The following is a 22,070-nucleotide window of genomic DNA, read 5'->3' as shown; positions in this document are numbered from 1 at the left end:
ACCGGGGAAATGTCTAGTTCAGGGGTAAATGTTCTCTTTACAGTAAACCACAGTGGTAAAGACTCAGGACATTTTTATTACCGACTCCTTGTGGCTGGAGTTATTATAATCTTCTCTCATGACTCTGCTTAAGCTTTTTCATCGTAACATTATCATAAAGAACAACCAACCAACTGCAAACGTATTCAAGAAAAAATTTGAAATACAACAGCAAACCAGCAAGTTACAGTGCACCAGCTATGTCTTTAAGTCATCATGTACTACTATTATAATGCTGTTTTGTAGCCTGTAACACATTCAGTAGACATCTAGCATCACGCTGGATCTATAAAAGAAAGCGGCATTAGTGAGGGGTCCCATATGAGTGAACGAATGTCAAAACAATCTGCTTTTCCTCACAGTCAATCACTGTCGAAGTATTTCTTTATTATTACATGCTGTTCTCATGCGGCTCGGGCCTCTGTTTTGGTTTGAATTAATACTGGACACAAATACATAAAGAAGGTAGGGGAATGTTACTGCTGACTAGCTGCCATTTTGGAAGCACTGTCTCACCTGTGGGACATTTGTTTCCCTTGTTCAGTAATTTTGAACAGTGTGTAGATGTATTAGCATGAGCCATATTCTCTGGAGACGCCGATAAAAGCTTTGCTGAACAAAATCAGTTCAATTCAGACATCTGTGACTCGTAGTAAATTCGCAAAAGGGAGGAAAAGTGAACATAAAAAAAAAAAATCAAACATACTTTTTAAGCTTTCTCTTGAGTTGAATACATAAAAGCTAGCTCCCTGGACAGTTTGAAGCCAGTAGCAGAGTAGGTTTTAGTGCAGTCAAAAAGGACAGAGAAGTGGTGTGGTTGTAGTGAGCGGTGATGTCATTGCTGCTAATGAGGTGGCAGTAGTGGACCACCTGAGCCTCTCACCTCTGCGCCTCTGTAATTTTAACTCACTTTTCTCCATCTGCCAACATCAAGGGCAGCCACTTTTTCTCTCAGTGGTTTGACAGTTTTGCGAAGACAATCTGGTTGGCTAAAAATACAAAACACACAGAGAAGGTTACCGAGGGCTAGTTTTGATCACGTGAAAAAACAGTTCATTTTTAAACTATAACAGATGATAAAACACTAACAAGGACATTAATGTGGTCCCTTTCAGACATTAGTTAAACAACTGACTATTTTCTTTCACACTTATTCACTTCTTTTGATTGTTTGCCTTGATTTTAGTAACATTACATGTACAGTATATGAGTTATGATTTTTATAACGTAGAATCCTTTCTAACACATATAAAAAAGTTCTCTGTGTTGAAATTAACACTGAGAACTAAGATCATAATTTTTATATAGCTTATATAGCTTTTAGAATGTGTTTTGAATAACTTTATGCCTGCCTACTAGGGGTGTGCAAAAATATCGATATATCATATTGTTTAATGTGATGATACAGTATCAACATCATGAGCTGCTGTATCAATATATCACCAAGATTATTATTTGGTATATTTTACTCAATTATTTTGTTACAGTGCTACAGTTTTGTTGCTTGTTTAGCAGAAGGAAACTCATTTATGCAACACATTTGACATTTTCACTGTTTTGATGAGTAAAATGGGTTTCATATTAAATTTGCAAAAGAAGTGGTTTAACAAAGACTTTTAGTATCACAGCCATGAATTAGCCTTTATTTTTTCTGTATCAGATCGATTTCAAATATACTGTATCAAATGAAAAGTGCACTGTATCAGAATATGTATCCAATGTATCGAGGTATGTATTGTATCTTCTTAATGATACCCAGCCCTACTGCCTTCCACTCTTGTACACAAAATAATGTACATTTACCTGATTATTATTTATCGCATTCAGGGTTTACGTATAAATCTACAGAGAAACTACGTCAGAGAAGCAGGTCCTCTCTATGTAAATCTGTGGTCTGCTCTGTTCCATACGGTAATGGCTGCCTCAGATGCCAGGCCGCTCACATCACAGCAGCCAGAGGGTGGTACAGCCCACTGGCACCAAACAGCCCCCAAATCAGAAACACTAACTGGTTTATTCAACTTTAATAAAGACAGAGTAACACCAGAAACCAGGAGTAACATTTCGAGCCAATTCTCCGACTTTTATGACCTTCATGTTTTAAATGACTGTATTTTCTTTTGGGTAAAGCTACTAACCGCTAAATGACAAGCTGTATCTATCTTTCAGTGTTGACTCTCTCAATGTTGTTAACACCATACTCTTAAATTATACTTGGGGTTGGAACAGAGGTGTAACACAAATAAATATTAAAGAGCAGAAGCAGTTTTATTGTCGGGTCAAGTACAAACATTTTATACTTCATGCACAGTTTTATGGCTAGTCTACTGTGGTGCTGCGGGATGGCTACTTTTGCAGACCAGAGGAATGAAAAATAATCTGTCTTTAAAACTATCATTTAAAACAGAGGTAGGAGAAGGAAGAGTTGTTTGCATTAAGCTGTTTTTGGAAATGCATTTCCTTATTTAGAACAGTATTATGGTAGATGGTTCAGTCAGTGTCTTAATTTTAAGTTTATTTTATATTATGACATTTGGGATTCCTTCAGGACTAAACCAGGACTATATCTGGATTGACCCAGCTCTGACCTGCTGTTGTGTCCTTGGGCAAGACACTCCATCCACCAGGCCTATATATGAATGTGGTGTGTGTGTGCGTGCGTGTGTGAGCAATTGGTGGTGGTGGACGGAGGGGCCAACGGTGCATACTGACAGCCTTGCTACCATCAGTCTACCCCAGGGCAGATGTGGCACTGGCTACTGAAGTACTTTACCACCACTCAGCATGAGAAGTGAATGAATACTGCACAGAATTGTAAGGTGAAAATTATTTTAACTATAATAATGCTGGCATGACTTAAGCCTAACCCACAATGCCACTACAGTGTTTCCTGTCAGTAGCTGTAGGTGTGTGAGAACTGCTTAGAGAGGCAGAGGAGGAGTTCATTTGATGAACTTGTTAAGGGCGGCTGTAGGTTGAAGTGAAAGCTGTGTGAAGTTAAACCTGGGAGTGTTTGATGTTACAGTCTTGTAAAGTAACAGCTGGAAAGGGGACGTCTCAAGAGAACACCGCAGCCGGCCTGTAAACCACACACACTAATACACACTAATGCACACACACAGATGAGGTCTTTAATAAAGCTATTGCCGGGGAAACACGCCAGACCCAGCCAATCACAGCCTCTTTTAGGGCGAGGGTGAAACGGTCACGCTCACAGTCATGCACTTCACATCCTCTCAGCCTGAAACAAAATGATGAAAACCTCATTATTCTGGCCTTTTTACGACGGCAAACCCACCAGTGAACTCATCAGACGACAATGGTGGAAATATAGAAATAAAAGTCTGTCACAAAACGTTTTTAACTGGTGCGTGTACCGCGATCGTTAAGTATTTTGTCTGCATGTGGTTCTACTGTAAAACTGTAAATGTACTGTAAAAGTGGATGGCCCAGATGTGAGTTAGTAATACAAGCCACACCAGGGGGCACACCTATGTGCAGTGCAGTCAATAGCTCACCAAAGGAAGGAACAGCTGTGAAGATAGCGGACAATTTCACTCATGTTATTACAGCAGTCTAAAATACATCACTGTAATCGACAACAATTTATTTTGATTAAACTACGTAATCAAATCCTACTTTGAACATGGCCTCAAACGCCTCATTTAAGACAGGCTAGCTGACAGTTCAGATTTTATCTCTTCATTCATCTTCTGTAAATTGTCATACAGCCAAGACTATTGCCAAAAAAGCTGTTCAGGTCTATTTTACTACTATTTCTTTCTCTTTCTACTATACATGCACTATGAGAAAGTACCTATATCATGTAAATGAGGCCATCATATAAAGTGATAAAGTAATACAGCTAACAGACAAACCATGCTCAATCTTGCAGTGGTACAGAATATTGCTGAAATTCAGAAATATCCAAATAAAAAATATATTCTTTCCAAACAATAACAAACAACCCAGAGTAAGCAACCACAATGGGAGGTAGGATAAGTAACAAATGACACGCATTTTCATACATAACAATAAAAACAAACATCAAAAACAAAATGGCTGAATGAATATAAGTTAGGAACTTTTTTATAGAGGAGAATTTTTATAGACCACTCGGACTGGTTTAGAAAACAAGAAGCAGGTGCATGACTGTGTTTATGGTGTGGCTCTGTGTAGACAAACAGACAGAGACCCAAATTAGTCTGTGCCACAAAAATCTCAACGTTTATAGTAAAAACCGCTGCTCTTTGCACATTCACATGTCATCAGAGGCAGTTTTTTGGGTCTTATTTGTAGGAATTATATTGGATGACCTCATGCTGCAGCTGACTGAGCCCAAAACAGTTACAATTTTAGCTGTGGCCGGTTTCCAGGGAGATGATATAACGCAGTCCAGATGAGTCTCTCCAGAGATTGTCTCATTATCACACACCGCAGCTGCACGACCACTGTTTAAGAGCAATGTGTGTGCCTATACAAGCAGGCCAAAGTATATGTGTGTGTCTGTGACCATTTAAACTCAACAGTACGTGCAGTCAATTACCAGAAAATGACTTTGTGTGGACCATTTTTCCCTCCAGAAAAACTAATTATATGTTATGGGTTAAGGTTAGGATTGGGGTTGGGATCGGAGGAAAGTCCTGGACACAGCTTGTTCCATGTGCATCAAGTTAAGAAGTCTAAGAAGCCAGAGGCGTAGCTGCCAGGGCGGGACTGGATAACCTCCAGATCTGATAGTTAGCTCCTCTATGAGTACCACCCCTTAGCTTATCTGGACTTTGTATTTTTAGCTTCAGGACCTATTAAACTGAAAGACACCCATCATAAGATTAACTGGTTTATGTATGAAAAACTAAATGACTTCAGATGTCAGTCTATACTGATAGTGCATGGTACTCCAAAAGACTAACAAATTAAAGATACACTATGTAACTTTTCTGGTGCAGAGACAAGACCAACCTGTCTCCAGAGATGTTATTGCTTTCCCTGGAATGTTCCATAGTATGACACTAAACTTGCATATGTATCTTCATGGGGATAAGCAGGTGACACCATCTGGCCAAGTTACAGGTCAAATCTGTGGAGATGCGAGCATGCTCACAAAACGAAAGCGTTTTTCAAGATTTTTTTTTATTAATGTAAGATTAGTTGCCATTAGCACATTCCAGGCAAAGAAATAACATTTCCATAAGGACAAGCATATCACCAGAAATGTGACATTGTGCACCTTTAAACTGGCCACTAAAACATAAAACGATGCCAACCCCGGAAAATTAACTCAACAAATTCATTCAACTTCAGACAAACAGCCACAACCGCTTTATTGGGTGTTTGCACTCATTATGGGTGAAGGAGGAATTTTAATGGCTGAAAAGTCTTGGTGTTAATTCTTTGAAAGTTATGTTTCCAACCACATTTAGCATAACATTTTACTAAATAGTTATGTTCTTTTTCAAACACAGTTCAGTTGTGTGTCTTAGCATAACTGCAACTTTTGATTAATGAGTAAATCAATATTGTTTATGGAATCATTTGAATTGGTAATGGCCTGCAGAGCACAGGATCGAATGTTATAAGCTATACATTAGTGGTGAGACCATGGCCAAACGTGCCAAACATCTACAAAGATACAGTAGGAAGAAAAGTATAAAAAAGTAAACAAAGAGCCGTAGAACAAGCCAATACGCTGCTGGGTCACTACTGGTATATACATCTATCGCTCTTGAATGAAGATTAATTTTAGTATTTATCATCTTAAAATCTCCATTTGTTTAACATATCACATATAACATAAAATTATATGTGTGATGTCTGATCCCTATTGTAACTTGAATGTAAAGTACAGTGTAAATGATTTGTGTTTAAAGTGTATTGTGTATTATTGATGATTTTAAAGACATTAACATAAAGAGTATTTATGTTCTAATACTATATTTTATAATTATTAAAACATTTTGTGATTTATAACTGATTTTGGTTGTTGTTTATTTTTATTATTAGTTTTTTTGGTTAAACAAAAAAATGCACATTGAGGTGGCTGTGTGGGGGTTGGTTTTCCGACAGTAGCGCAGACCTGACAGGTTCCCTCATATCCGACTTCATTCAGTCGTCCCGCTCAGGGAGCGAGCACATGGTAAAACCATCACATCACATGAACAGCCTCCCACTCACTGTCTCCAGCCCTGGACACATGCATGTTCCCCCAACCAGGAAATGGCTTTAACTGCTTTTCAAAAACACAAGATAATGAGAGCAAAGAGAAGCCAATATAAAAAAGATGGATAGTTTTAACAACTTAAAGACAGGGGGGAGAGGATGGTTTATATTGTGTTCCTATTCAATTTGTCATTTTTAATATTTGATATATTTTTCCAACAGTGGATGGGCCCAATCTTTTTCCTAAAGTCCAGAATTTCTTAGTTTCCTCATATTTTCTTCTTTATATTCAGGGTTCTACATGTGTCTTTAAAACTACTGATTACTACAGTAGCAATAAAATCCACAGTCATAAATAGCTAGATAAGAAGAGGACTACAATATGAATTATTATAAATTCAGTTGAGTTGAGACAGTCTGAGTGGTTCACCTGCATACCAGAAATTGGAATATGGGTCTCAAAATAGTTCTTGCACCTTTTTTGTATTAATCTTAAATGTAAATATAAAGTGTATATAAAACTTTATGTACATGTTTATTTTTTTTACTGGAAATATTTGTTCATATACTAGTAATCATAACGTCACCTACAGTCATGGCTTTATGGCACAAGCACTACCCAAAAACCCATTATTACGACAGTGAGGAAGAATGTGCATTTAACTCAGCTGGTTAAAGGAGAACCTGATCTGAGCTCATTTGGATGAAACCCAGAAACAGATGTCATTTTGTGTGCTGCCACTAGAGGGGGCGAAAGGGGGCCAAACTCCTGCCCATAATAACCACCAGACATGACTCATTCAGCGTGGAATACCACAGCCGCCACAGACAGGTCTCTGGCAGACAGCAGCAGAAATCTGACCCGCCAGAGTTTGTGAATGGGACAGAAATATGAAAAAACAGCATAAATCAGAGAGCACAGCTAAAAAGTATCAAATATGTAGTGCTAAAAATCAGCTATTGCTTAGTTTGGCTTATTTGTGAGAGGCAAGAGGCTAAATGTAGGTTTATAAAGATGTACAACTCACTCAAGAACTTTTCTATATAATTCCCAATTGTAGCAATAATTCTTTTGGCCAAGCTCCCAGCCATAATACCGTCATGTAGATTGTCCAGAGAGTGCGGAGAAACTACACATCACCTTGTCAGACGTGATTGCAGCTCTGATGGTCGTCAGTCCTGCCCAGACGTCCCCCTGCGGAGAGCACCACTCAACGTGAAGACTAACACATGTAGCACTGTCCCGTCAGTATTTGCTTTTGTGGAGACTGTCCAAAGATGCAGGACCCATGAGCCAACAGCCTAATCTGTGGGCAAAAGAGGAACACAGAAATCACATTTTGGACAACTGAGAGTACAGCAGGGGAGCAAACGGTGCATGGTCATAGAACATGAAAACAGCAGGCAGGAAGTGTTTTGCAACAGCGGAAAATCTTCAGGTCCAGTCTGACCACCAGACGGTCACACTTCATCGGGCCTTAGACTGCGGTCTGTGGATACCTTCCCTACCGTACGGCGGGTAATGCTGTCATACACCAGGCAATTGCCCCTTTTCTTTCCATTTGGATTTGCTCCCCTCTGACATCTCCGACACTTATGTAGAGCTCGAAATCTCTATTCTTCTCACACAAATGTTTGCCTCATGTGCCTCTCTTTAGTACAAACCCAATTTTATCCCTCTCTTTTACCTATTTGAAACTTTCTCCTCCCTCCCTCATTCTCTGTTTGTGGTCAGTCACACTTAATCTAGCTCTATCCATCTGTTTCTCTTCATTCGTTTAGTTGGATCTGTTTTCGATTAAGATTACATCAGGCTTTGACCTATTAGTGTGCTGTGATCCTTTTGAAGTCGTTTTGTGGTTACAGGTTAAGCTCAAAGCCCACCACTCTTCTAAGTCTACATAATACAGACACTATGGCACAGAGAAAATGTGTATAGTTGCAGTGTATTAGGCCCTAGTCTGTGACCAATAGCACTTTTTTCTTTCTCATACCCAGGATCATTAAATCACAAGAGTGTTCCTGTCATGTGGAGACCTGCTATGAGGTCTGCAACCCATTTCGAGCCCTAACCCATAATCCGCCCAAGCAATCTGTGAACTGGAATATATTGTTCATTTAACCTCACATCCTGAGAATCGTGATCATATTTTAAAAGTAACTTTCCCAGCAATATCGTTTCTGTTACATATTAGCGTAACCGCTTTTTGTTTTAACTATAGGTTTCCCCAACGCTGCACTTAATAATACTCATTTATCTTAACAGCATACATTAGATTTATTATAACCACCTTTGTGACATAAAATGTGCTTAGTGATGGCTGATCAAGACTATGATGATCAGAAATAGACTAAAATTCGATTATATTGAGTACTTATTCCAATGTTTTCTAATAAGTCAAACTATAGCATAATTTCCAGGTGCACATCATCATAACTCTAAACCTTGATATAACCTCTCCTCTCTTTGCCTGCAGAGATTGACTCCAACGTTAAACAGTGCAACCTCATTACTCCTGGGTCAAAGCAAGGCTAAGTAGCCAATTGGCCGCATCATGACGGTAAACTGACATGTATTGGCCAAGCTGTGGCAGTGTAGCATGTTAAAGTCATTTAGACTCATCAGACTAAGTGGACACAGTTGAGTGAGAGGTCTCGACCCTCCTCATGTCTGCTTGTGGCTGCATTTCTGTGCCAACGACTCCCAATTACAGAAGTGTATCGAAGAACGAATATGGGGGGTTGCCTATTGGACCTTAGTACTGTATATCTAAATCTTGCCACATTTCATTAAAGGATTTAAAGATGAATTTACAATAGTTTATGATATTATTATCAAAAGTATCCAAAATAATATCATCATGTAGTTTTACCAATAATACCAATAGTAATTTAAAATGTTACTTTTTATTTTGATACTAAGGAAAAGGCTTGATATTTAACACCAATTTTTTTATATAAGTATGTGGTCTTCAATTCAGATATAGATCAAGAGCACTCTAAAAGTTTATATGTTTTTTTAGTATTGATACTTGTTCATATGAGATCTAGTTTTGATTCTCATTTTAGTTTTAATCATTATTTATTAAAAAGTATGCTGACTGATGAAGAAAACACTGTAAATCTGATAGCTTGCTGTCTGTGTTTAAAGCTAAGAATAGTTTGGTAAGTGACACACAAAATATTTTAAGAACTAGGAAGTCTGAGAGTCATATGATTAGATAGTACATTTTTAGAAGGAAGTGGAAAAGTGAAAATGTAAAGGTTATTAACCTTATTTAAAACTCATCCAAACACTCCCTCTTAAGCTGGCACCTGACTCCTCCCCCTCCTGTTACTACACTGTCCTGACCTTTGTGCTGCTGTCATCAATATAAAATCAGCTCCATCATCGCCCCATCAACCCTCTTCTCTTCCCAAGGCTGCTGCATAAAATTACCAATAGAGGTAAGTGATTTTAATGCACTTGAATTCATACCAAAACATCTGTTTTGACCGATTATTGATTGATCCTCTACCTTTACTCTTCTTGCATTACACACAGTGGCTTTGTCAGCGGAGATGTTGGCAGGTGCAATCGTCTTGGGCACCATTCTTTCTTCTTTACCAGGTAAGAAAATGGGAGTAAATATACAATGTATGCAATATTTTGTTTTACTAATTTGAAACTACTTTGAAATTATCTTTTTAATATATAATATTGAAAAAAACAAGATAAAACTATAGATAGTGCAATTATTTTATCACAATTTATTTATGGTTATATTAATTCTAACATGAAGGACATATCATATATTTGGCTCTATAACCAGGTGCCCTTGCTTTACTCAGTTTATTTATAAGTATTGATTGTCTTTTGTGCAAGGTAGTCATCCGGACTGTCATCCAGCTGCACAAGAGGACACTGTAACAGCCTTAACTCCACCATATTTTTCTGTTTAATGGTTTCTATGGTCTGAATTGTGGTTTGACAACTTTTATAGCATTGGATTTTCAGAGAGGGAAATATTTAGTTCTTGTACAAAATTAGATTTGGTATATTTTTCTGTCTCATGACAGGTTTTTCCTAATCCTATTCTAAGTATGGAAATAAAAGCTGGAGTGGCTTTGATCATAATAATTCTTTTCCTACCACTACCATGATATTTTTGGGCTTATAAAAATGTCATGATTCACTTTTGTTTGGCCAAAACTACTACGAAATCACATCATTTTTTAAAGAGAACTAAAAGTCAGTAACAATGATTTTCTAGTTCTAAATGGTCTCATTTCTAGCTTTTGGTATTTGTTGTATAGTACTAGAAGCATTGTTGTTCACTGTGTGACTGACAGGGGTCCAGGGCAGGTGGAGTGTATCTTTTTCTAGAAAAGAAATCTGCGTTTGGGTGGGGACCACAGTCACTTTGCCCTGTCGCTTTGACTACCCATCAGGTAATTTACATTTAACTTAATTACATAGTAAGGTCACCATAGTAGTGGTCAATGATAGCTTGATGTTATTTTCTTGTTACAGTGATGATTTCTTCTTATGTAGTCTTTTTGTTGTAAATTCTATTCTTCCTTTTGGCGCTGCTTCAGGCCACACCGTGAGGAGAGTGATGTGGTTTCGAGTGTCAGCTGAAGCTCGGAGAGAGTTCGCTCATCACAGTGACCCAAATGAGATCAGCCTGTCGTATCGGGGACGGACACGGTATTGGACACTGCTGCTACCGTTGTTGTCAGATTCTAACCATTTTCAATTACATATAATTGTCAATAATTCTGCAAAGACTGTGTGAATTAATATTAATTAAATAAACATACAAAAAGAAACTCAACAAATGCTGAATCTTTACTTTAAGCGGCAATGTCCCATATCACACACCATGTAATCAACTACATCACAAAATCTGCGTATTATCAATAATTATTTTTCCAGTAGGGTTGTTTAGTGTTTCCTGTTACTATTGTTGAAAAGTACAGTCAGTCAATTGTGCTGAAAAAGAGCTTTCTAATTGTCACTGATGTCTAAATCGGAACTGACTATTGACCATCTTCTTATAGAAAACCGTGGTTGAGAATTAAGTATTGCAAGACTAGGGTCTAGGAGTACAGAATGTTGTGATCTCATCTGTGGTTGTCTTTCAGATACATCGGCGGTAGTTACTCAAGCTGCTCGGTCCAGATTCGAGGTGTAAAGTTGAGTGACGCGGGACAGTATCACTTCAGGTTTGAGACGAACCAGCCTCTGGGGAGATGGACCTCCCCTGACACCATCACGCTGGACGTTACAGGCAGGCTCACATTTTACCAATCACTCAAAATGTCACCACTTTGTTGTAACAGCTGTGCTCTGTGCTCATGTTGTGCTGCTGTGTCTGTGTGTACCAGACCTACAGGTCCAGGTGCATCCAGCCCGGCCCAGGAACATGTTCGCTTTTGGGGAGACAGTTTTCGTGGGTTGTCAGGCCACAGGGTGCGCTGCTCCAGGACGAAGTCTCGCTCTCTACAGGTGAGATACAAAAAGAAAGTTTCATTAGGGAACTTTTGCCAATTTACATTCACATACAGTTAAACTACAGAGTGACAGAGGAGCTCTTTCTCCAACAGCTCTGCTCAGACAGTAAGAGCTACAGGACTACATTCATACCATAATCCATATAGCTGTACAACAACTTACTAACTTAAGTAACAGATAACCCTACGTCCTGTTCTGTCATCATCTTATCATCTTTGCACTGCTTTTCCTTCTGACCTCTTGTATATAGATACATTTCTAGCAACTGTTGCACTGTAATTGCAATGTAATAATTCACAATTTATATTTTCACCAGGAATGGGCTTAACCTGGGCTCCTATGAGAAATGGATGATCATCAACAGATTTGACAAGCCCCACAGTGGAGCATACACTTGTCGACCTATCCCACCGCAGAATGTCCAGTCCCCACCTGTCTCCTTAGCTCTGGGATGTGAGTCACTTTAAAGAAATTAGTTTTTATGAGACTCGTTCATAAAAACAAATTCAAATTCACTTTCTGTTAAAATTACAGATGGTCCACGATTCACAACTATATCAATGTACCCAACTGGGGAGGTGACAGAAGGGGCCTCTGTCACCCTGACCTGCAGCAGTGATGCCTCCCCGCCTGTGGAAAGCTTTGCCTGGTTCAAAGGTACAGGATGAAAAATGAAAATGTATTTAGTTACAGCATAGCCTACTGAATAAATACACAAATTAAAGTAATCAGATACATGGTGCACTCAGAGTATTGTATTCTGAATGCCTGAAATACTTTTATGTTGAGTCGCATTATATTATAGTAATAAAACATGTCATATAAACATTAACAACTTCATTTTTGTTGTTATGCATCAATTTGTGTCTCAACAGAGTAAAAATTTGCCCATGCACACATTAGAAGAGCTGTTTTTCATTGTTTTCATTAATACCATGCAGTTCAAAGTTAAAATTACATGATGTAGTACCACCATGTATTCCCTTTAATTTAGAAAAGTAACTGTGTTCAGAATACCACAAAAATTAAACAGCAATTGTACCGGAATACGGTAACTGAAAATTAGTATTCGGGATATGTATTTTCGTAACATGTTACTTCCTAGCACTGGGTACAGATAAAGTCATAATGATAATGTTGACAATATGTGTGACTAATTTGTTTTTCTGTTTCATTAGACATGGACAGTGGCAGCATCCCAGACAGTTTCAGACCTCAGCTTCACCTGCCCAGTCTAAAATACATAGACAGAGGAGAGTACTTCTGTGTGGCACGTAACTCACTAGGAACAGACCGGTCAAGACCACTTCTGCTCAATGTCACATGTAAGTTAGTCTTGTGTTGTTCTAATGTACTTATGGCCTGTTTTGACTTGCTTATATGGAATGGAGTTGTCTCTGTGCATTTTCTGGTTCAGTCGTGCTCTGAAGCCTACGCTGCTGTGTCTAGGGCAGTGGTGGGAGAATTTCTCAAATGTGTTACTTAGTAAAATACTCAAGTAAAAGTATCACATGAAAAAACTGACTTATGTAAAAGTATTAAAGTGCCCGTTTACAAATGTATTTAAAGAGTAAAAGCTTTACTGGATCACACATTTTGTGATCCAGTAAAGCTTCAAATGTAGTGATTTTGATGCAGATTTGTGCTGAATTTTGCTCAACTGATGCCTACAATTAAATAGTTTTTTTCCAAGCTGTTTTTATTTGTATATTTATTGTTCAAACTACAAATGTGTTAAAAATAAGCCTCTCGCACCTTTACTTTTCAGTCCAGTTCAAAAATGTAGTTGAGTAGAAAGAAGGCTATAGATACCTGCTCTCAAATGTTGTGAAGTAAAAGTAAAAAAATATGCACTTTTAACTTAAGTACAGTATTTAACTACTTTTACTTTAATACGTCCCACCACTGGTCTTGGGTAAGTCATCTTAATCACTTTGTCAAATGTTGAAGGGTTGAAGCGCAGATTGGTAGCAACCAGAAGCTTATTACACTGAATTATAAATGAATAAAATAGGGTCTAGTCTTGATCTGTCTGATAAAAACAAAAGTCAGTGCAACATTAGACCACCTTACCATGCATTCAATAAGTGCTGACGGTATTATGCATAAAGAAAGTAGGCGACTATGCGCAAATATCATCCATCGTCTTCCGCTTTCCCGGGGCTGCGCCGCAGGGGCAGCAGTCTCAACAGGGACTGTCAGGCTTCCAAACAACACCTTTAGCCTATTTATGCAGTTTCTCATTTAAACATGGCGAGCCTGTTATAGTATCAATTACATTTAGACACTGAATATTCATTGAACTGCACTTCTTACCTCGATCCTGTCCATGTCATGAGGACATGCAACAAACCAAGAAGCAACAGGCTAGAAGTACAAGCAGTGGTCGGCAACCAATTTATTGCCATGCATTAACATTGATAAATCACTGCAAAGCATTACTAACACTGAGGACAAACGTAAAGAAGTGTTTGGTTTACATACTCAAAATCAACAAAACTAGCATAACTTTACCATGCTAACATTAGCCAAACAACACACCCCATGGAGTTTACTGGAAAACTCCAGACTCATCTGTATAACAAATACAGACAGATATCCTTCTGGATTTCCAGGCAACTGTTGGAGATTTCATAGCCCCAAAATTAACTGAACTCTGGGGCCGTCAAGACACTTAATAGGCTATTTGCTTGCCTTATATTTAGATTAAGCTCCATCTCCAGCCTGATGAGTCAAGATTATTATATTATATAGTCAATATATATTTACTGGATGCTCATAATTATCTACTGATTTCTTATCTTATTTCTCCTGACTGACTTGATCCTTCTTCCATGTTTAGTCCCTCCCAAGAACACTCGTGTTGTGGTATCTCCTCCTCGGGACATTAGAGAAGGATCCTATGTTAACCTGAGCTGCAGCAGCCAAGCCAATCCTCCTGCCAGCAGGTAGGTACATAGTTGGTTGATTGACTATAACGTCTCTAAATGCAGATACATTCCATTTGCAAGCTGATCTGACAGTTGAGTGCCCTCAGTCCAGCACCAGACCAGGAATTATAGTGCACCTCTTTGATTTCCTTCTCTAGGTTTACATGGTACCGTGTGCGGGGCGACCAGGCGTTGGTTCAAGGAAGTGTCCAAAACCTGACTTTCCCCTCAGTCCGTGCTCATAATAGTGGACAGTACTACTGCACAGCATGGAACCCATTAGGATACCAGACCTCCCCATTCACCACACTGACCATCCTCTGTGAGTGGCTGTAAAAAGCAAAAATCTGTTATACCATAATTATAAAACCTAATCTTTAGCTATTGTTTCCTCAGATCCTCCGAAGAACACTTCAGTTTGGGCCCGTCCTTCCAGTGTGGTGGATGCTGGCCGACCCCTGACCTTAACCTGTAGCAGCCAGGCCAACCCAGCGGTGGACAACTTCACCTGGCATCGCTTACCTATGGAGGGAAGCTCTGGGCATTGTGAGCATGAGAGAAAGGGCTGCATACTACACATCAACTGTATTATTACCCCAAACATATTTAAACACAAAATAGCATTGATAATGATTGATATTGATAATGGCATAATTATAATAACAGTCCCCCCAGTAAATCTTTGTAATGGCTGTTTAAATTATTTTTCAAAGACAGCCTCCTCTCAGTTTGTAGAGTCCTTATAGTAAATGTTGTAATATAATTTTAGACATATATTCTGCTGTTCTTTGTATTTGTTCAGACCTCGTTTAGTACTAGTTTAGTACTGTTTCAGATATGGATCAGATCTTGCGGTACTCAGCAGAAGACTTAACTGCTTTAATATAACCCTGGTTTTGCTTAAGTATATTTTAGTGGGCACATTGTTGTCATTGTTATCATTTTAGTCACTGTATGCAGTTCATGTCAGTGTAAACTCTAAATCTAAGAACACAATTTGACCTTCTAGCTCTTCTGTAGCTCATTTGTTCTGTATTTGCAGCATGGGGCATAAGGTCTGGTCCTGTCTTCAGCTTCTCTGAGGTTGGTCCTGAAGCGAGTGGGCGGTACTACTGTGAGGCCAGGAACCGAATTGGAGCCCACAGCTCTCCTGTTCTGACCGTGAGAGTCCGAGGTGGGCACTGATCCTGTTCTGTTTGGGCTTGAGAAACATGGTCCTTTTTATAAGGTACTGAGGTTTCCCTTCAAAAGCATACTGGTGTTAACAGTAGTAGTAGAGATGAGGTGTTGCAGAGTGGTTTAGTATAATGGCTTCATATAGCTGGTTTTGATTATTTATGTAAAATACATTTTCTCTGTAGTTTTTACTGTATTATTTCACAATTTGTTTTTTTTCACAGACCTAGCACAACAAGATGAGATCCATCACATGAATTCAGGATCAGAGTTTAAATTGGCTCAGTTCAGAAACCAGTAAAAGCAATATTCATTTGTTTAAATATGCCTGGCCAAAATTGGACTGAAGAAAGAAAAATAACATTTCTTATATAAAATTGCATGTAAAAGTATACATGAAAAGTAACTAGTAATACAAATATCAAGTAATACAAATGGGAAGTGACTCTTTGCTGAACACCTATGGCTTATATTTTCAGTAAAAGGTGATGAAATGTTTCTGTCACATTGAGGTCCATTTTCTGGTCATCTTTGTAAATGTCGTGATGATTACAGTGTTGTTTCTATGAGTCATGGTGCGTCCCATTAAGCCCTCTGAATATGAGGGGAGAGAGCGCGAGGTGATGAGGTGTTGTGGAAAACTGCTATTTGAGTCTAGACAGCTAAAGAAGTGGACTTAGGTTTGGAAATCACAAGTGGAAACACGAGTATCAAGTCTAGACACCAGCAAGAGGATATCCCATTTTTCACTTTCTCTGTTACCATTAATACATCTGCTGTATTTCTATTCAATATATTCTTACCCAATTTCCTCTATAGTCAACCTCATAACCTTTTTTTTGCTCTGTTAGGTCGGCTAAAGGTCATTGCCCTCGCCTCTGCTGTGGGTGTGTCTGCAGGACTCATCACACTTACTGTAGCTGTTATGATAAGGTAGTTATGCATACTAATGCCTAAATGCCCATACTACACTACATACTGTTGAATTAAATCACTATTCAATATTGTTTGTGTACAGTAAAAACATGCACAGAGTGGACATAGAGTCTGCAGAAGTTCCAACAAAGGTATATGCATTTTTCACATTGCAGTTAGTCCAAAGGAAACTTATTTATATTCACAGTTTACTTGGCTGTTTTGGCTTGCTTATTCTGGCCTGGAATCACATTACAAAACATAACAAGGAATATTAAACAATGTGTTAAAATATCATTGAACTTTAAGCGTAAATTTTGATGTTCCATTGTTTATAATACTGTTTCTATATTAATGATGACAGCTTTATTTTCTGTCAGGTGTGAAAACATGTTTTATAGTCATTATTATTAACTAGCAAATGCAATGTATGAGGGTTAGTTGTATGAATAATTGACTTGTCTTCATGGTTTTGTGGGTCCAGCGCGCATCAGTCACAGCTGAAACTATGTTTTATGAGTCACCCCAACACCAAAAGAGAAGAGGCAGAATGGACAATATCCCGGTATGCCATAAATAATACTTAAATTTTTTTGTCTAGAGTTTTAGTTGATATGTGTGTTTGTCCGAAAGGAAGAACCAGAGGACTTCAATGATCGTTCACACCCGGACATTGTTCCTCTGAAAGATGCTCCACCGGTCACTAATGTCAAGGTCCCCAGCTGTGCGTCAGATTACATCACAGTCCATTTTTCCAAAGCTTCCAGGTCTGTGAACTCTTTTTTTCCCTGTCAGATACTTCTATGCTGTTCAGTATTGTTAATAACTTTATTTTAAGATTTTGTTTTATTATATTCATTTTATTTTACAATTAGTGGCCGTACCACCTATTGCACTGTTCTCTTTTAGCACGTACCCTTCCATCAGTTGCACTTTTTACTGTTTTCACTCATTTCATATTCACTTTCTCCATTTTACTTCTGCTCTTTGTGATGTCTCACACCCCTGTTTATGATCAGACTATAAATCTTATCTCAGTTATGATTTTGAGTTCAAAATGTGATAAATTGAACCCCTGATGATCTGAGTCAGATGTCCAGACAAGCTCATATGGTTTCTGTTTGTCATTGTGAATCTGTTTAGTGCTGAACAGGTGCACTTCACCAACATGCCACTAGGTGGAGACAGGAAAGCTCAGGCCTGTACAAAAGTCGTTTACTCCTCGCTGCCTCAGTTTCGCAACTAACTGCAACTTACTGTAGGTGAGAAAATGTAATATTGCACCATTACTCATGAATATAAATTTCCCTTTAATTACAATAATTAAACAAAAGTTCAATTTTTTCCAGATTTCTTTAATCAAGAGGATGACCACAAAGAACCGATGTGCTTTGAGGACAAGTTGATACTGTGACCTTTGACACTATTAATAAAATCTGCTTATTCTAACTTTCAATTTCTTTGTGTATGTTGGTGACAGATAGAAAACTGTGATTTGTCATAACAGTACTTGGCATACAAATTCTGTTGTTGTGCCCTACAGTGAGATAAGAACTTTGTAGTTGTCCAGTAACTGCAGAGATGTTGACTAAACTGAAACTTTTGCAAAAAGGACATGTCTTGCCCCAAATCTGACTTTAAGCAAATTTAGCCCTCAGAAAATTATTAATATATATATATTTTTTATCTGATCCATCTCAATCACAACTGGAGATAGAAAGTTAACCAGAGAGCAGTTCCTTAAAGCTAACCAATTTTCTAAAATTTTGACTTTTTGGACCCAGCCCAGTCTTGGATGTGTGTGTCTCTGTTTATATATTTCATCTCAATCACAAACCCCATAGGCCCTGTGAAATGTTAATAACATCATAAGAACATAACATGCCGACACTGGCCAAGACCTCGACTCTGCCACTGTGTCATTAAAAAGTCCAAAATGTCCCTGATCTTTTTTTGTTGGTCATTGAGAAAACAACCTTACTATAATGTGTGATGTTTGGCTGGTATGTGGTATGTTATGGATAAAATAATTCTATTAATATTGGAAATATTGCCATGTTGACATGGCCCTTCAGTTACAAAACACTTGGTAATGTTAAGTTGCATTAAAAATAAACAACTAGTGAAACTGCTGAAAACTGAAAGGAAATTATGCAAAGCATAATGCAGCAGAAGAAATTGTGGAAAACACACAGTTACTTCTGCTTTTCACTTGACAGTAATAGTTTTAGTCTGGTGATCAGATCTAGTGGGTTGAGTCCTTCAGCTGAGCTTCAGGTTTAAATATTTAACAACATTTTTAAGGCAGAGGATTTTCTTTATGGAGCACCTTTTCCCCATTGTTCTCATATTTATTCCAGGTAAGAAAACACTGCATTTGTAACTGTTAGTAAAAATTAACAATAACATTAATCTAACACAATATTTTTTCTCAGGTGTCTGGAGTGGAAACTGGCAGGTGACAATGAAGAGTCTATGTGCTTTCAGGGGGTCAACAGTTACGATACAATGCTCCTATGACTATCCTTCCTGGCACTTTGTCAAAAATGTTAAATGGTATAAAGGACGCTGGGTTTCAGGTCATTTTACTTTTGACCTTTTGACATCACCACACTTTGAATATGTTGGTGACAACAAACATGACTGTTCCCTGAAGATTAAGAATATTCAACGAATAGACGAAGGACCATACTACTTCAGATTTGAAACATATTTGGACAGATGGAGGAGTGAGGCTGTCTATTTATCTGTTGATGGTAATATCACATGATTCCTTTAATGTTTTATTTAGTTAAAGTTCCATTCTATAATGATATGTCTGTTTTTTGTAGATTTAATTGCTTCTATAAAGTCACCAGTGGTAACAGAGGGAGAGACCGTGACACTGACTTGCCATTCAGGGTGCCACACAGATAATCAGTTTGTATGGTACAGAGAAGAACAGAAAGTGACACAAACACGTTTCATAGCGATGAGAGAGCAAGCTGGGAGGTACACTTGTGCTTTGTTGGGACAAGAGCATGTCCAATCTTCAGTATCTCTAAATGTACAATGTAAGTAAAGGCAGAATGAAATACACATATTCACTGCAGATTATTATAACTATTGTGACTATCTCTCAGATGCACCAACAAACGTGAAGTTGTCCATAAGCCCATCAAAAGAGGTTATACAAGGCAGTGCAGTTATCTTTACCTGCAGGAGTGAGGCCAACCCCAGAGTGACATCTAGTGGCTACAGTCTGTATAAAGATGGAAGTGTTATCAGTTTTGGACCAAACCACACAATTTCTGAGGTTCAGCCCAGTGACAGTGGACAGTACTACTGCCAGGCCTGGAATAACATCACCAGGGCAGGCAGCAAGCTTTTCCAGTCCTTTAAAATCAGTGTAAATATTTTGTGTAAGTATAAAGCAAATACTACATAAATCAGTATTACTAATATACTTTTATATTATGGTTTATATTAAATGTACAGTTATTAAAGCCTATTAATAGCATTTAGCATAGCATAATAAGTGATTTCTTAATCTGGGATCACGAGGTGCACTATGTACGTTATCTTGTGGGGTCCACCCGTGCTTGTCTCTCTTGCTTTGTCTGAAATATTTTACAGTATGGTATAAACTTATATATGATTCAATTGTAAGCATTAAAAAAAGTCATCTCCATAATTACAGGGAGAAAACGTACATAGAGCACTTTTAACTGCATTTAGCAAAACATATTACGAACCCAAACAAAGGTGGCAATTAAAAAATAAAAAATAAAAACATGACATAATAATATTTGCATCTCCTGGATCAGTTATCTTGTATTTTTACAGATCCTCCCACAAACATTTCTATTTCAACCGAGTTAACAGAAGTCATAGAAGGCAGCGATGTGAACCTGACTTGCCACAGTATCGCAAATCCCTCAGCTGTTGGTTTCGTTTGGTATAGAACCAGCTCCTCCTCTGTGGTCCAGCTGGGCTCTGGGCCAGTCTTGTCTTTGTCCCCTGTGGAAGCATCCAGTTCAGGACTTTACATGTGCCAAGCATCAAACAGACTCGGAGAAAACAACTCGACTCAACTGCTGCTGTCTGTGAAATCCAAATACTGTATGCTATATTTATGCACTGTATTTAAAACTGATACCTTTACTCGTACTGTAGAACTAGGACTGTGTAAATAATTGAATTTCAGTCAAAATTGTCAAGGATCTGCTTGGGCTTTTTCATCAGAGGTCCACAGCGAATCATCTGTCAGTAAAAGTTTGCATTTTAAAGCAGAATTCAAATTTTGAAGTAGTACAATTTGCTATTTTATCTGTTAAATTATTAAATGTTTAGTTTTAATAAGAAGGAAGTGCACACTCATCATATTGCTTTAATGTTCTCAATGTTGTCTGTTTTTAGCTGCTTCTTCCTTCCCCATCTTGGCAGGAATTGGTGTGTCCCTTTTGTTTGCATTTGTGTTAGCACTCCTCTTGTACTGGTGAGTCAAAGTACTGAACTAATGTTTCAGATTTTTTTCATAAATAACGTAGTTTATGCATAATGAAATACTCAATGTTGGAATTACAGGAAAAAACAAAAGAGGAACCAAGACGAAGTAAGTTAGAGCTGCGGTGACGACAGTGACGTGAAACAGACTTCCACAATGTAACCTGAATTTTTCAGTCATTTAACTATTTTGTCTTATTTGCTCTTTAACACTAAATCCCAGAGTCAGGAAACATCAGGATTAAGTGAAGGAGACAGTTATTCAGATGCTATTAACACTTCAGACAATATTTACGCCAATGCCCTCATGTTTCAGACGCCTTCATCTAAAGAAGATGTAAGGAACCACGTTATTCAGTTTTCAAATGTCCAACATCCTGCTCATCATTATTTTCTCTCCTCTTAGTACTCATCTTCAGAAGAGGTTTTTTACACAACAGTGACCATCAGACCCAAAAAGCCAACTTGCCAAAGTCACATAAAGTAAGCTTTTTTGTTTTTGTTTTTTTGTTTCATCTTATTTATTTTTTTGAAAGATTTAAGAAGCTCATACAACTCATCCTTACTTCACAGAACAACCCCAGAGAAGGACTCTGTGATCTATGCTACAGTTGCTAAATCTAGCTAAGAAATAAAGGTTTGTCAACAATGTCAACAATCTATCAGTGTATTCAAGTCCTAAAACATACAGTTTAATGTATAATATTTTTGTATATATAAGTATTTATGTTGTAATACATTTTAAAATACATTATAAAATGTATTGTATTAAATTCTGTGGTGCAATAAAATTTAAATGACAAAAAATTATTAACAATTTTTTTTTTTTTTATTAATACAATGCAGATTTGTATTTTACATTTGATATA

General features: G+C 37.9%; 2 protein-coding genes across 4 annotated transcripts; both read left to right on the top strand.

Annotated features, from left to right (window-relative positions):
* The first annotated feature begins 9,525 nt into the window (after nucleotides 1–9,525).
* si:dkey-33i11.1 (B-cell receptor CD22) lies at nucleotides 9,526–18,156 on the top strand. 2 transcript variants are annotated; one of them, XM_055163772.1, is made up of 19 exons: nucleotides 9,526–9,645; nucleotides 9,743–9,808; nucleotides 10,531–10,629; nucleotides 10,777–10,888; nucleotides 11,326–11,471; nucleotides 11,569–11,689; nucleotides 12,012–12,148; nucleotides 12,230–12,352; nucleotides 12,874–13,020; nucleotides 14,538–14,643; nucleotides 14,784–14,947; nucleotides 15,022–15,171; nucleotides 15,668–15,799; nucleotides 16,653–16,734; nucleotides 16,820–16,868; nucleotides 17,201–17,281; nucleotides 17,350–17,483; nucleotides 17,860–17,978; nucleotides 18,066–18,156. In XM_055163772.1, the coding sequence occupies exons 2-18, from the start codon at nucleotides 9,760–9,762 to the stop codon at nucleotides 17,960–17,962; spliced, it is 1,935 nt and encodes a 644-aa protein (XP_055019747.1). In that variant the 5' UTR covers nucleotides 9,526–9,645; nucleotides 9,743–9,759; the 3' UTR covers nucleotides 17,963–17,978; nucleotides 18,066–18,156. The 2 variants fall into 2 exon arrangements, with proteins under 2 accessions (XP_055019747.1, XP_055019748.1); XM_055163773.1 differs by having other exon boundaries at nucleotides 17,860–17,974; nucleotides 18,066–18,095.
* A 762-nt stretch (nucleotides 18,157–18,918) lies between these two features.
* Nucleotides 18,919–22,006, top strand: LOC110171706 (B-cell receptor CD22-like). Of its 2 annotated transcripts, none has more exons than XM_020937470.2 (10): nucleotides 18,919–19,076; nucleotides 19,152–19,472; nucleotides 19,548–19,769; nucleotides 19,839–20,117; nucleotides 20,542–20,817; nucleotides 21,115–21,193; nucleotides 21,283–21,310; nucleotides 21,425–21,538; nucleotides 21,608–21,684; nucleotides 21,775–22,005. In XM_020937470.2, the coding sequence occupies exons 1-10, from the start codon at nucleotides 19,037–19,039 to the stop codon at nucleotides 21,827–21,829; spliced, it is 1,491 nt and encodes a 496-aa protein (XP_020793129.1). In that variant the 5' UTR covers nucleotides 18,919–19,036; the 3' UTR covers nucleotides 21,830–22,005. The 2 variants fall into 2 exon arrangements, with proteins under 2 accessions (XP_020793129.1, XP_055019750.1); XM_055163775.1 differs by lacking the exon at nucleotides 18,919–19,076 and having other exon boundaries at nucleotides 19,154–19,272; nucleotides 19,373–19,472; nucleotides 21,775–22,006.
* The last annotated feature ends 64 nt before the right edge of the window (nucleotides 22,007–22,070 follow it).

The sequence above is a fragment of the Boleophthalmus pectinirostris genome, unplaced genomic scaffold, assembly GCF_026225935.1.
Source record: "Boleophthalmus pectinirostris isolate CB_2022bp ecotype Guang Dong unplaced genomic scaffold, ASM2622593v1 HiC_scaffold_6, whole genome shotgun sequence".
Taxonomy (NCBI): domain Eukaryota; kingdom Metazoa; phylum Chordata; class Actinopteri; order Gobiiformes; family Gobiidae; genus Boleophthalmus; species Boleophthalmus pectinirostris.
This window is presented reverse-complemented; position numbering and strand designations above follow the sequence as displayed.

Bases quoted from the DNA above. Each gene is read 5' to 3' on its own strand.
- LOC110171706 (XM_020937470.2), top strand. From the start codon at position 19,037: ATGGAGCACCTTTTCCCCATTGTTCTCATATTTATTCCAG. The intron at 20,118-20,541 runs GTAAGTATAAAG...GTATTTTTACAG, and splicing joins AATCAGTGTAAATATTTTGT to ATCCTCCCACAAACATTTCT. The intron at 21,539-21,607 runs GTAAGGAACCAC...CTCTCCTCTTAG, and splicing joins CGCCTTCATCTAAAGAAGAT to TACTCATCTTCAGAAGAGGT.
- si:dkey-33i11.1 (XM_055163772.1), top strand. From the start codon at position 9,760: ATGTTGGCAGGTGCAATCGTCTTGGGCACCATTCTTTCTTCTTTACCA. The intron at 13,021-14,537 runs GTAAGTTAGTCT...TTCCATGTTTAG, and splicing joins ACTTCTGCTCAATGTCACAT to TCCCTCCCAAGAACACTCGT. The intron at 17,484-17,859 runs GTCTGTGAACTC...GAATCTGTTTAG, and splicing joins CATTTTTCCAAAGCTTCCAG to TGCTGAACAGGTGCACTTCA.